The sequence below is a fragment of the Salvelinus alpinus genome, chromosome 20 (assembly GCF_045679555.1).
Source record: "Salvelinus alpinus chromosome 20, SLU_Salpinus.1, whole genome shotgun sequence".
In the NCBI taxonomy this organism is placed as follows: Eukaryota; Metazoa; Chordata; class Actinopteri; order Salmoniformes; family Salmonidae; genus Salvelinus; species Salvelinus alpinus.
This window is the reverse complement of record NC_092105.1, coordinates 3,103,195-3,116,875: the sequence shown is the minus strand read 5'-3', so window position 1 is coordinate 3,116,875 and position 13,681 is coordinate 3,103,195. Positions and strand designations below refer to the sequence as shown.

At 41.2% G+C, this 13,681-nt stretch overlaps 1 protein-coding gene across 1 annotated transcript in view; it reads left to right on the top strand.

Moving 5' to 3' along the window:
- Positions 1 to 2,867: 2,867 nt before the first annotated feature.
- LOC139546207 (neurexophilin-2-like) overlaps positions 2,868 to 13,681 on the top strand; it is a 106,222-nt gene continuing 95,408 nt past the window's right edge. The window contains exons 1-2 of the mRNA XM_071354327.1: positions 2,868 to 3,344; positions 3,633 to 3,773. Of these exons, the coding sequence (XP_071210428.1) occupies positions 3,729 to 3,773 (45 nt within the window). The 5' untranslated portion in view covers positions 2,868 to 3,344; positions 3,633 to 3,728. The remainder of the gene's footprint in view (positions 3,345 to 3,632; positions 3,774 to 13,681) is intronic.

Genomic DNA, 13,681 nt, shown 5'->3' with positions numbered 1-13,681 from the left:
TCCTAGGTACACCCTCTAACCCTAACCCAGCTCCACACCCCTCCCTGTTCCTCCTAGGTACACCCTCTAACCCTAACCCTAACCCAGCTCCTCACCCCTCCCTGTTCCTCCTAGGTACACCCTCTAACCCTAACCCAGCTCCTCACCCCTCCCTGTTCCTCCTAGGTACACCCTCTAACCCTAACCCAGCTCCTCACCCCTCCCTGTTCCTCCTAGGTACACCCTCTAACCCTAACCCAGCTCCTCACCCCTCCCTGTTCCTCCTAGGTACACCCTCTAACCCTAACCCAGCTCCTCACCAGCACCCTGTTCCTCCTAGGTACACTCTCTAACCCTAACCCAGCTCCTCACCAGCACCCTGTTCCTCCTAGGTACACCCTCTAACCCTAACCCAGCTCCTCACCCCTCCCTGTTCCTCCTAGGTACACCCTCTAACCCTAACCCAGCTCCTCACCTCACCCTGTTCCTCCTAGGTACACCCTCTAACCCTAACCCAGCTCCTCACTACCTCCCTGTTCCTCCTAGGTACACCCTCTAACCCTAACCCAGCTCCTCACCCCTCCCTGTTCCTCCTAGGTAGACCCTCTAACCCTAACCCAGCTCCTCACCCCTCCCTGTTCCTCCTAGGTACACCCTCTAACCCTAACCCAGCTCCTCACCCCTCCCTGTTCCTCCTAGGTACACCCTCTAACCCTAACCCAGCTCCTCACCAGCACCCTGTTCCTCCTAGGTACACCCTCTAACCCTAACCCAGCTCCTCACCCCTCCCTGTTCCTCCTAGGTACACCCTCTAACCCTAACCCAGCTCCTCACCCCTCCCTGTTCCTCCTAGGTACACCCTCTAACCCTAACCCAGCTCCTCACCCCTCCCTGTTCCTCCTAGGTACACCCTCTAACCCTAACCCAGCTCCTCACCAGCACCCTGTTCCTCCTAGGTACACTCTCTAACCCTAACCCAGCTCCTCACCAGCACCCTGTTCCTCCTAGGTACACCCTCTAACCCTAACCCAGCTCCTCACCCCTCCCTGTTCCTCCTAGGTACACCCTCTAACCCTAACCCAGCTCCTCACCTCACCCTGTTCCTCCTAGGTACACCCTCTAACCCTAACCCAGCTCCTCACTACCTCCCTGTTCCTCCTAGGTACACCCTCTAACCCTAACCCAGCTCCTCACCCCTCCCTGTTCCTCCTAGGTACACCCTCTAACCCTAACCCAGCTCCTCACCCCTCCCTGTTCCTCCTAGGTAGACCCTCTAACCCTAACCCAGCTCCTCACCCCTCCCTGTTCCTCCTAGGTACACCCTCTAACCCTAACCCAGCTCCTCACCCCTCCCTGTTCCTCCTAGGTACACCCTCTAACCCTAACCCAGCTCCTCACCAGCACCCTGTTCCTCCTAGGTACACCCTCTAACCCTAACCCAGCTCCTCACCCCTCCCTGTTCCTCCTAGGTACACCATCTAACCCTAACCCAGCTCCTCACCCCTCCCTGTTCCTCCTAGGTACACCCTCTAACCCTAACCCAGCTCCTCACCCCTCCCTGTTCCTCCTAGGTACACCATCTAACCCTAACCCAGCTCCTCACCCCTCCCTGTTCCTCCTAGGTACACCCTCTAACCCTAACCCAGCTCCTCACCACCTCCCTGTTCCTCCTAGGTACACCCTCTAACCCTAACACAGCTCCTCACCCCTCCCTGTTCCTCCTAGGTACACCCTCTAACCCTAACCCAGCTCCTCACCCCTCCCTGTTCCTCCTAGGTACACCCTCTAACCCTAACCCAGCTCCTCACCCCTCCCTGTTCCTCCTAGGTACACCCTCTAACCCTAACCCAGCTCCTCACCACCTCCCTGTTCCTCCTAGGTACACCCTCTAACCCTAACCCAGCTCCTCACCCCTCCCTGTTCCTCCTAGGTACACCCTCTAACCCTAACCCAGCTCCTCACCCCTCCCTGTTCCTCCTAGGTACACCCTCTAACCCTAACCCAGCTCCTCACCCCTCCCTGTTCCTCCTAGGTACACCCTCTAACCCTAACCCAGCTCCTCACCCCTCCCTGTTCCTCCTAGGTACACCCTCTAACCCTAACCCAGCTCCTCACCCCTCCCTGTTCTCCTAGGTACACCCTCTAACCCTAACCCAGCTCCTCACCCCTCCCTGTTCCTCCTAGGTACACCCTCTAACCCTAACCCAGCTCCTCACCAGCACCCTGTTCCTCCTAGGTACACCCTCTAACCCTAACCCAGCTCCTCACCCCTCCCTGTTCTCCTAGGTACACCCTCTAACCCTAACCCAGCTCCTCACCCCTCCCTGTTCCTCCTAGGTACACCCTCTAACCCTAACCCAGCTCCTCACCCCTCCCTGTTCCTCCTAGGTACACCCTCTAACCCTAACCCAGCTCCTCACCCCTCCCTGTTCCTCCTAGGTACACCCTCTAACCCTAACCCAGCTCCTCACCCCTCCCTGTTCCTCCTAGGTACACCCTCTAACCCTAACCCAGCTCCTCACCAGCACCCTGTTCCTCCTAGGTACACCCTCTAACCCTAACCCAGCTCCTCACCAGCACCCTGTTCCTCCTAGGTACACCCTCTAACCCTAACCCAGCTCCTCACCCCTCCCTGTTCCTCCTAGGTACACACTCTAACCCTAACCCAGCTCCTCACCCCTCCCTGTTCCTCCTAGGTACACCCTCTAACCCTAACCCAGCTCCTCACCAGCACCCTGTTCCCCTAGGTACACCCTCTAACCCTAACCCAGCTCCTCACCCCTCCCTGTTCCCCTAGGTACACCCTCTAACCCTAACCCAGCTCGTCACCAGCACCCTGTTCCCCTAGGTAGACTTTAAAGGAAAGTCTCTGTGTGCACAGACAGAGGAGCGGAATCTTTGAACGCGGGGCGGTTAATGCGCATTGAGACAAACTCTCAACTACTGAGAGGATACTCCACACCGCACACTAGAGTAGTAGACTCTACTCTACTGCGTTCGCTGACAAAACATAGTGCATGCTCTGTTGCAAAACATAATTTAACCAAGACAATGTGTGTAATCGCTTTTTGAAATTGCTGCTCGGGAAAAAGTAAAAAAAAAAAAAGAGCAGACAGATGGGAAATAGGCTTTAAGGCTGGACTCACCGGAAGATTAAGTATTGTCTCAATCAAGACACCGAATGCAGTCACTGGAAATGAAATTGAACACAATTCTCTGGTAGAATTAGCAGGTTTTTCCCCAATAAAAAAGAGGTATCTGCTTCGGAACAGTGAAACCAGTTGATACGTCGTCAGCGGTCTGGAACCTGGGCGGACTGCTCTCCTGAATTGCATGGATTCATGGTCTATCCCGACATAACCAAGGTATTGCGTTTGGGGGAAAAAGTTCAGGTGGATTTGAATGTGATTAGTAATGCATGTATCTTATTCATCCACAGTATTGTGAGGTTATGTAGCCTACTCTAAATGTATTTTTAATGAATGAAAAACGATTTTAGTGGAAGGTTTGGACTTGACTGCTATTCTTCATATAACGGACAGTAACAGGGTGATTGATGCATTTGATACATGTGTCGTGTATACATACATATTAATATTAGTAGGCTACAGTATCTCTAAAATATGTTTGTGGTGTTTTTATTCTGTCCACAGCCGATCACCGCAATGACATCTGCACGTGCGTCCTCTTGTCCCAAAACGCTCCAAAGTGGATTTAATCGTCATTCCTCCTAAATAAAGTTATCAAACATGAGAACACCAAGATCACTCCTGGTCATTTTCCTCCTACACCAGGTGAGTGATTTCATGTTTAGTAAACTATTTTCTCTCTGCAGGTGTTAGGAATAAGCTACAGTCGAAAATGCACAAAGACATTATTTTGTTAATTCAGTGTATTCAAATTCAAGATATGACATGGTAAAATGTCATTGCAAGGTCATTTAGGCTCAGTAAGGATCTGGTTGCGATTTAATATATACTTTGTAAATCATGGCAAATATATACATAGATTGTCAGATAATAATTGTTTAGTTTAATATTACTGTATTAATAGCAAGTTAAACGTGGTAATATTGTCCTTTGATATTTGCAAGCCACCTACAAAAAAGTCTGTATTCAATGTATATATTTTACTTTACAGAAATAATTTGAAATAAATAAATTACAGAAATAGTTGAAGATTGGTCTCAATTGTCACTGTGTTGATGGTAATGATAACAGTAATGATAATTATAGCTTTACAGTAGAAGTCTATTTAATACAACTAATTATAATAACCATGTCAGTATATATAAATTGCACAAATTATATAATACAAACTCTATATTCTCCATCTAGTAGAGTTCTCTATTAGAACGTCTATATGTAGTAGAGTTCTCTATTAGAACCTCTATATTCTCCATCAGGTAGAGTTCTCTATTAGAACATCTATATTCACCATCTATTAGAGTTCTCTATTAGAACCTCTATATTCTCCATCTAGTAGAGTTCTCTATTAGAACCTCTATATTCTCCATCAGGTAGAGTTCTCTATTAGAACATCTATATTCTCCATCTATTAGAGTTCTCTATTAGAACCTCTATATTCTCCATCTAGTAGAGTTCTCTATTAGAACCTCTATATTCTCCATTAGGTAGAGTTCTCTATTAGAACCTCTATATTCTCCATCTAGTAGAGTTCTCTATTTGAACTTCTATATTCTCCATCATGTAGAGTTCTCTATTAGAACCTCTATATTCTCCATCAGGTAGAGTTCTCTATTAGAACCTCTATATTCTCCATCAGGTAGAGTTCTCTATTAGAACCTCTATATTCTCCATCTAGTAGAGTTCTCTATTAGAACCTCTATATTCTCCATCTGGTAGAGTTCTCTATTTGAACCTCTATATTCTCCATCTAGTAGAGTTCTCTATTAGAACCTCTATATTCTCCATCTAGTAGAGTTCTCTATTAGAACCTCTATATTCTCCATCAGGTAGAGTTCTCTATTAGAACATCTATATTCTCCATCTAGTAGAGTTCTCTATTAGAACCTCTATATTCTCCATCTAGTAGAGTTCTCTATTAGAACCTCTATATTCTCCATCTAGTAGAGTTCTCTATTAGAACCTCTATATTCTCCATCTAGTAGAGTTCTCTATTAGAACCTCTATATTCTCCATCTAGTAGAGTTCTCTATTAGAACCTCTATATTCTCCATCTAGTAGAGTTCTCTATTAGAACATCTATATTCTCCATCTAGTAGAGTTCTCTATTAGAACCTCTATATTCTCCATCTAGTAGAGTTCTCTATTAGAACCTCTATATTTTCCATCTGGTAGAGTTCTCTATTTGAACCTCTATATTCTCCCTCAGGTAGAGTTCTCTATTAGAACCTCTATATTCTCCCTCAGGTAGAGTTCTCTATTAGAACCTCTATATTCTCCATCAGGTAGAGTTCTCTATTATAACCTCTATATTCTCCATCTAGTAGAGTTCTCTATTAGAACCTCTATATCTAGTAGAGTTCTCTATTAGAAACTCTATATTCTCCCTCAGGTAGAGTTCTCTATTAGAACCTCTATATTCTCCATCAGGTAGAGTTCTCTATTAGAACCTCTATATTCTCCATCTAGTAGAGTTCTCTATTTTGAACCTCTATATTCTCCATCTAGTAGAGTTCTCTATTAGAACCTCTATATTCTCCATCTAGTAGAGTGCTGTATTAGAACCTCTATATTCTCCATCTAGTATAGGTCTCTATTAGAACCTATATATTCTCCATCTAGTAGAGTTCTCTATTAGAACCTCTATATCTAGTAGAGTTCTCTATTAGAACCTCTATATTCTCCATCAGGTAGAGTTCTCTATTAGAACCTCTATATTCTCCATCTAGTACAGTTCTCTATTTGAACCTCTATATTCTCCATCTAGTAGAGTTCTCTATTAGAACCTCTATATTCTCCATCTAGTAGAGTTCTCTATTAGAACCTCTATATTCTCCATATAGAGAGTCCTCTATTAGAACCTCTATATTCTCCATCTAGTAGAGTTTTCTATTAGAACCTCTATATTCTCCATCTAGTAGAGTTCTCTATTAGAACCTCTATATTCTCCATCTAGTAGAGTTCTCTATTAGAACCTCTATATTCTCCATCTAGTAGAGTTCTCTATTAGAACCTCTATATTCTCCATCTAGTAGAGTTCTCTATTAGAACCTCTATATTCTCCATCTGGTAGAGTTCTCTATTAGAACCTCTATATTCTCCATCAGGTAGAGTTTTCTATTAGAACCTCTGTATTCTTCAGCTAGTATAGTTTTCTATTAGAACCTCTATATCTAGTAGCGTTCTCTATTAGAACCTCTATATTCTCCATCTAGTAGAGTTCTCTATTAGAACCTCTATATTTTCCATCTAGTTGAGTTCTCTATTAGAACCTCTATATTCTCCACCAGGTAGAGTTCTCTATTAGAATCTCTATATTCTCCATCTAGTAGAGTTCTCTATTAGAACCTCTATATTCTTCATCTAGTAGAGTTTTCTATTAGAACCTCTATATTTTCCATCTAGTAGAGTTCTTTATTAGAACCTCTATATTCTCCATCAGGTAGAGTTCTCTATTAGAACCTCTATATTCTTCATCTAGTAGAGTTTTCTATTAGAACCTCTATATCTAGTAGAGTTCTCTATTAGAACCTCATATTCTCCATCAGGTAGAGTTCTCTATTAGAACATCTATATTCTCCATCTAGTAGAGTTCTCTATTAGAACCTCTATATCTAGTAGAGTTCTCTATTAGAAACTCTATATTCTCCCTCAGGTAGAGTTCTCTATTAGAACCTCTATATTCTCCATCAGGTAGAGTTCTCTATTAGAACCTCTATATTCTCCATCTAGTAGAGTTCTCTATTTTGAACCTCTATATTCTCCATCTAGTAGAGTTCTCTATTAGAACCTCTATATTCTCCATCTAGTAGAGTGCTGTATTAGAACCTCTATATTCTCCATCTAGTATAGGTCTCTATTAGAACCTATATATTCTCCATCTAGTAGAGTTCTCTATTAGAACCTCTATATCTAGTAGAGTTCTCTATTAGAACCTCTATATTCTCCATCAGGTAGAGTTCTCTATTAGAACCTCTATATTCTCCATCTAGTACAGTTCTCTATTTGAACCTCTATATTCTCCATCTAGTAGAATTCTCTATTAGAACCTCTATATTCTCCATCTAGTAGAGTTCTCTATTAGAACCTCTATATTCTCCATATAGAGAGTCCTCTATTAGAACCTCTATATTCTCCATCTAGTAGAGTTTTCTATTAGAACCTCTATATTCTCCATCTAGTAGAGTTCTCTATTAGAACCTCTATATTCTCCATCTAGTAGAGTTCTCTATTAGAACCTCTATATTCTCCATCTAGTAGAGTTCTCTATTAGAACCTCTATATTCTCCATCTAGTAGAGTTCTCTATTAGAACCTCTATATTCTCCATCTGGTAGAGTTCTCTATTAGAACCTCTATATTCTCCATCAGGTAGAGTTTTCTATTAGAACCTCTGTATTCTTCAGCTAGTATAGTTTTCTATTAGAACCTCTATATCTAGTAGCGTTCTCTATTAGAACCTCTATATTCTCCATCTAGTAGAGTTCTCTATTAGAACCTCTATATTTTCCATCTAGTTGAGTTCTCTATTAGAACCTCTATATTCTCCACCAGGTAGAGTTCTCTATTAGAATCTCTATATTCTCCATCTAGTAGAGTTCTCTATTAGAACCTCTATATTCTTCATCTAGTAGAGTTTTCTATTAGAACCTCTATATTTTCCATCTAGTAGAGTTCTTTATTAGAACCTCTATATTCTCCATCAGGTAGAGTTCTCTATTAGAACCTCTATATTCTTCATCTAGTAGAGTTTTCTATTAGAACCTCTATATCTAGTAGAGTTCTCTATTAGAACCTCATATTCTCCATCAGGTAGAGTTCTCTATTAGAACATCTATATTCTCCATCTAGTAGAGTTCTCTATTAGAACATCTATATTCTCCATCTAGTAGAGTTCTCTATTTGAACCTCTATATTCTCCATCAGGTAGAGTTCTCTATTAGAACCTCTATATTCTCCATCTAGTAGAGTTCTCTATTAGAACATCTATATTCTCCATCTAGTAGAGTTCTCTATTAGAACCTCTATATTCTCCATCTAGTAGAGTTCTCTATTAGAACCTCTATATTCTCCATCTAGTAGAGTGCTGTATTAGAACCTCTATATTCTCCATCTAGTATAGGTCTCTATTAGAACCTATATATTCTCCATCTAGTAGAGTTCTCTATTAGAACCTCTATATCTAGTAGAGTTCTCTATTAGAACCTCTATATTCTCCATCAGGTAGAGTTCTCTATTAGAACCTCTATATTCTCCATCTAGTACAGTTCTCTATTTGAACCTCTATATTCTCCATCTAGTAGAGTTCTCTATTAGAACCTCTATATTCTCCATCTAGTAGAGTTCTCTATTAGAACCTCTATATTCTCCATATAGAGAGTCCTCTATTAGAACCTCTATATTCTCCATCTAGTAGAGTTTTCTATTAGAACCTCTATATTCTCCATCTAGTAGAGTTCTCTATTAGAACCTCTATATTCTCCATCTAGTAGAGTTCTCTATTAGAACCTCTATATTCTCCATCTAGTAGAGTTCTCTATTAGAACCTCTATATTCTCCATCTAGTAGAGTTCTCTATTAGAACCTCTATATTCTCCATCTGGTAGAGTTCTCTATTAGAACCTCTATATTCTCCATCAGGTAGAGTTTTCTATTAGAACCTCTATATTCTTCAGCTAGTATAGTTTTCTATTAGAACCTCTATATCTAGTAGCGTTCTCTATTAGAACCTCTATATTCTCCATCTAGTAGAGTTCTCTATTAGAACCTCTATATTTTCCATCTAGTTGAGTTCTCTATTAGAACCTCTATATTCTCCACCAGGTAGAGTTCTCTATTAGAATCTCTATATTCTCCATCTAGTAGAGTTCTCTATTAGAACCTCTATATTCTTCATCTAGTAGAGTTTTCTATTAGAACCTCTATATTTTCCATCTAGTAGAGTTCTTTATTAGAACCTCTATATTCTCCATCAGGTAGAGTTCTCTATTAGAACCTCTATATTCTTCATCTAGTAGAGTTTTCTATTAGAACCTCTATATCTAGTAGAGTTCTCTATTAGAACCTCTATATTCTCCATCAGGTAGAGTTCTCTATTAGAACATCTATATTCTCCATCTAGTAGAGTTCTCTATTAGAACATCTATATTCTCCATCTAGTAGAGTTCTCTATTTGAACCTCTATATTCTCCATCAGGTAGAGTTCTCTATTAGAACCTCTATATTCTCCATCTAGTAGAGTTCTCTATTAGAACATCTATATTCTCCATCTAGTAGAGTTCTCTATTGGAACCTCTATATTCTCCATCTAGTAGAGTTCTCTATTAGAACCTCTATTTTCTCCATCTAGTACAGTTTTCTATTGCTACTCATCGTAAAGCATCCCATCCATATGGTGTCATTTACAGAGGAAATATCACAATATGCTGGTGCTTGTTAGCACATGATATTCAGCGTTCATGAGTTATTAATGTTAATTTTACAGTACAATGTGATAATAGTAAGAATCTCCAGAACATACAGAGCTAATTAGTGAAGGTGCTGGAAGCAAAACGCTAAACTGGAGAAAAAGGAAAAAGTCACCACACATGGGTCATGTCTCAGAACAGCTTCAGTGTTAATGGGTCATGTCTCAGAACAGCTTCAGTGTTAATGGGTCATGTCTCAGAACAGCTTCAGTGTTAATGGGCCATGTCTCAGAACAGCTTCAGTGTTAATGGGTCATGTCTCAGAACAGCTTCAGTGTTAATGGGTCATATCTCAGAACAGCTTCAGTGTTAATGGGTCATATCTCAGAACAGCTTCAGTGTTAATGGGTCATGTCACAGAACAGCTTCAGTGTTAATGGGTCATATCTCAGAACAGCTTCAGTGTTAATGGGTCATGTCTCAGAACAGCTTCAGTGTTAATGGGTCATATCTCAGAACAGCTTCAGTGTTAATGGGTCATGTCTCAGAACAGCTTCAGTGTTAATGGGTCATGTCACAGAACAGCTTCAGTGTTAATGGGTCATATCTCAGAACAGCTTCAGTGTTAATGGGTCATGTCTCAGAACAGCTTCAGTGTTAATGGGCCATGTCTCAGAACAGCTTCAGTGTTAATGGGTCATGTCTCAGAACAGCTTCAGTGTTAATGGGTCATATCTCAGAACAGCTTCAGTGTTAATGGGTCATATCTCAGAACAGCTTCAGTGTTAATGGGTCATGTCACAGAACAGCTTCAGTGTTAATGTGTCATATCTCAGAACAGCTTCAGTGTTAATGGGTCATGTCTCAGAACAGCTTCAGTGTTAATGGGTCATGTCACAGAACAGCTTCAGTGTTAATGGGTCATATCTCAGAACAGCTTCAGTGTTAATGGGTCATGTCACAGAACAGCTTCAGTGTTAATGGGTCATATCTCAGAACAGCTTCAGTGTTAATGGGTCATGTCTCAGAACAGCTTCAGTGTTAATGGGTCATGTCACAGAACAGCTTCAGTGTTAATGGGTCATATCTCAGAACAGCTTCAGTGTTAATGGGTCATATCTCAGAACAGCTTCAGTGTTAATGGGTCATATCTTAGAACAGCTTCAGTGTTAATGGGTCATATCTCAGAACAGCTTCAGTGTTAATGGGTCATGTCTCAGAACAGCTTCAGTGTTAATGGGTCATGTCACAGAACAGCTTCAGTGTTAATGGGTCATATCTCAGAACAGCTTCAGTGTTAATGGGTCATGTCTCAGAACAGCTTCAGTGTTAATGGGTCATGTCTCAGAACAACTTCAGTGTTAATGGGTCATGTCACAGAACAGCTTCAGTGTTAATGGGTCATGTCACAGAACAGCTTCAGTGTTAATGGGTCTAGATGCTTCAACATTCTATGGTTATAATTTACATTCCATATTACCAGCTCTTTGTGGGTTGCACTGCAGATGCATGGATGAGTTATTTACAGGTTCTGGGGCAATATCTTCCAGCAACACCAATGAGATAAGGATGGCTGTTAACCCTCTTCTAAAGACATGCATGGATGACACAAATAGTAATTAATACAATTATTTTAATTTAATGGATTTGAACAAGATTTAACCCTTGGATGTAATCCTTAATGATCGGGCCTGTTCAGATGAAAGTCAAGTGTTTGTGTTATTTTATAATACTGAGAGACACGCATCACAACAATCGACTGACACACAACAGAGCCTGCTCAAATAATAATCATATTTGACCACAAGGGCTTTCTGAACCTTACAGTTCATCTTCTCTTCTAGAATATATGATTTGAAGATAAATCTGTGTAAATCCAGGGAATTTATTCCTGTATTTACCAGAGATTGTTCATCTTAATCTGGGTAAAGCCCTCTGTGACCCGATGCTGTTTTCCCTGCAGGACGCTTTAATCTCTCCAAAGATAGATCAGAAGATTTAAAGAAATAAAACTCCACATTATTCACTGTTAGTATTTAAATGTTGCTTTGCAGTAGCAGTACAGATGTCGGATTTGAATTTGACCTGTTTCATTGCAGGAAGAAAATAATCCTGCAGGTTTCAAATATCTGAATAAATATTTAGAATCTGTGTTCGTATACAATGCAGTACCTACATTATGTACAGTGCATTCGGAAAGTATTCAGACTCCTTGACTTTTTCCACATTTTGTTACGTTACAGCCTTATTCTAAAATGTATGAAATCGTTTTTTCCCCTCATCAATCTACACACAATACCCCATAATGACAAAGAAAAAACATTTTATTTTTTATTTTTTTCAGACCCTTTACTCAGTACTTTGTTGAAGAACATTTGGCAGCGATTACAGCCTCGAGTGTTCTTGGGTATGTCGCTACAAGCTTGGCCCACCTGTATTTGGGGGGCTCCTGAGTGGCTCAGCGGTCTAAGGCACTGCATCTCAGTGCTAGAGGCTTCACTACAGACCCGTGTTCGATCCCGGGCTGCATCACAACTGGCAGTGATCGTAGGGCGGCGCACAATTGGCCCAGCATCGACTTGGTTAGGGAAGGGTTTGGCTGTCATTGTAAAATAAGAATTTATTCTTAACTGGCTTGCCTAGTAAAATAAAGGTTAAATAAAAAAAGTTATATTTGGGGAGTTTCTCCCATTCTTCTCTGCAGATCCTCTCAAGCTCTGTCAGGTTGGATGGGGAGCGTCGCTGCACAGCTATTTTCAGGTCTCTCCAGAGATGTTTGATCAGGTTCAAGCCCAGGCTCTGGCTGGGCCAATCAAGGATATTCAGAGACTTGTCCCCAAACCACTTCTGCGTTGTTATGGCTGTGTGCTTAGGGTCATTATCCTGTTGGAAGGTGAACCTTCGCCCCAGTCTGAGGTCCTGAACACTCTGGAGTAGGTTTTCATCAAGGATCTCTCTGTACTTTGCTCTGTTCATCTTTCCCTCGATCCTGACTAGTCTCCCAGTCCCTGCCGCTGAAAAAAATCCCCACAGCGTGATGCTGCCACCACCATGCTTCACCGTAGGGATTGTACCAAGTTTCCTCCAGACGTGACGCTTGGCATTCAGGCCAAGAGTTCAATCTTGGTTTCATCAGACCAGAGAATCTTTTTTCTGAAAGTCCTTTAGGTGCCTTTTGGCAAACTCCAAGGGGCTGTCATGTACCGTTTACTGAGGAGTGGCTTCCCTCTGGCTACTCTACCATAAAGGCCTGATTTGGTTTTAAATGTACTTAAGTATCAAAAGTAAAAGTATATATCATTTATAATGTCTTATATTAAGAAAACCAGACAACATGATTTTCTTGTTTTTTAAATTTACAGATAGCCAGGGGCACAGTTCAACACTTTACAAACAAAGCATTTGTGTTTAGTGAGTCTGCCAGGTCAGAGGCAATGACGAGGGATGTTCTCTTGATAAATGCGTTAATTAGACATTTACATTTAAGTCATTTAGCAGACGCTCTTATCCAGAGCGACTTACAAATTGGAAAGTTCATACATATTCATCCTGGTCCCCCCGTGGGGAATGAACCCACAACCCTGGCGTTGCAAGCGCCATGCTCTACCAACTGAGCCACACGGGACCACGATTTTCCTGTCCTACTTAAGCATTCAAAATGTAACGAGTACTTTTGGGTGTTAGGGAAAATGTAAGGAGTAAAAAGTACATTATTTTCTTTAGGAATGTAGTGGAGTAAAAGTAAAAGTTGTCAAAAATAATAATAGTAAAGTGAAGTACAGATACCCCAAAAACCGACTTAAGTAGTGCTTACAAGTATTTTTCTTAAGTACTTTACACCACTGACTGTGGGACCTTATATAGACAGGTGTGTGCCTTTTCCAAATCATGTCCAATCAATTTACCACAGGAGTTGTAGAAACATCTCAAGGATGATCAATGGAAACAGGAGCTCAATTTCGAGTCTCATAGCAAAACGTCTGCATACTTAAGGTATATATATATATTTTTTATTATAAATTCGCTAACATTTCTAATAACCGGTTTTGTCTTTGTCTTTATGGGCTATGGTGTGTAGATTGATGAGAGAAATAGTAATTGAATACATTTTAGAATAAGGCTGTAACGTAAGAAAATGTGGAAAAAGTCA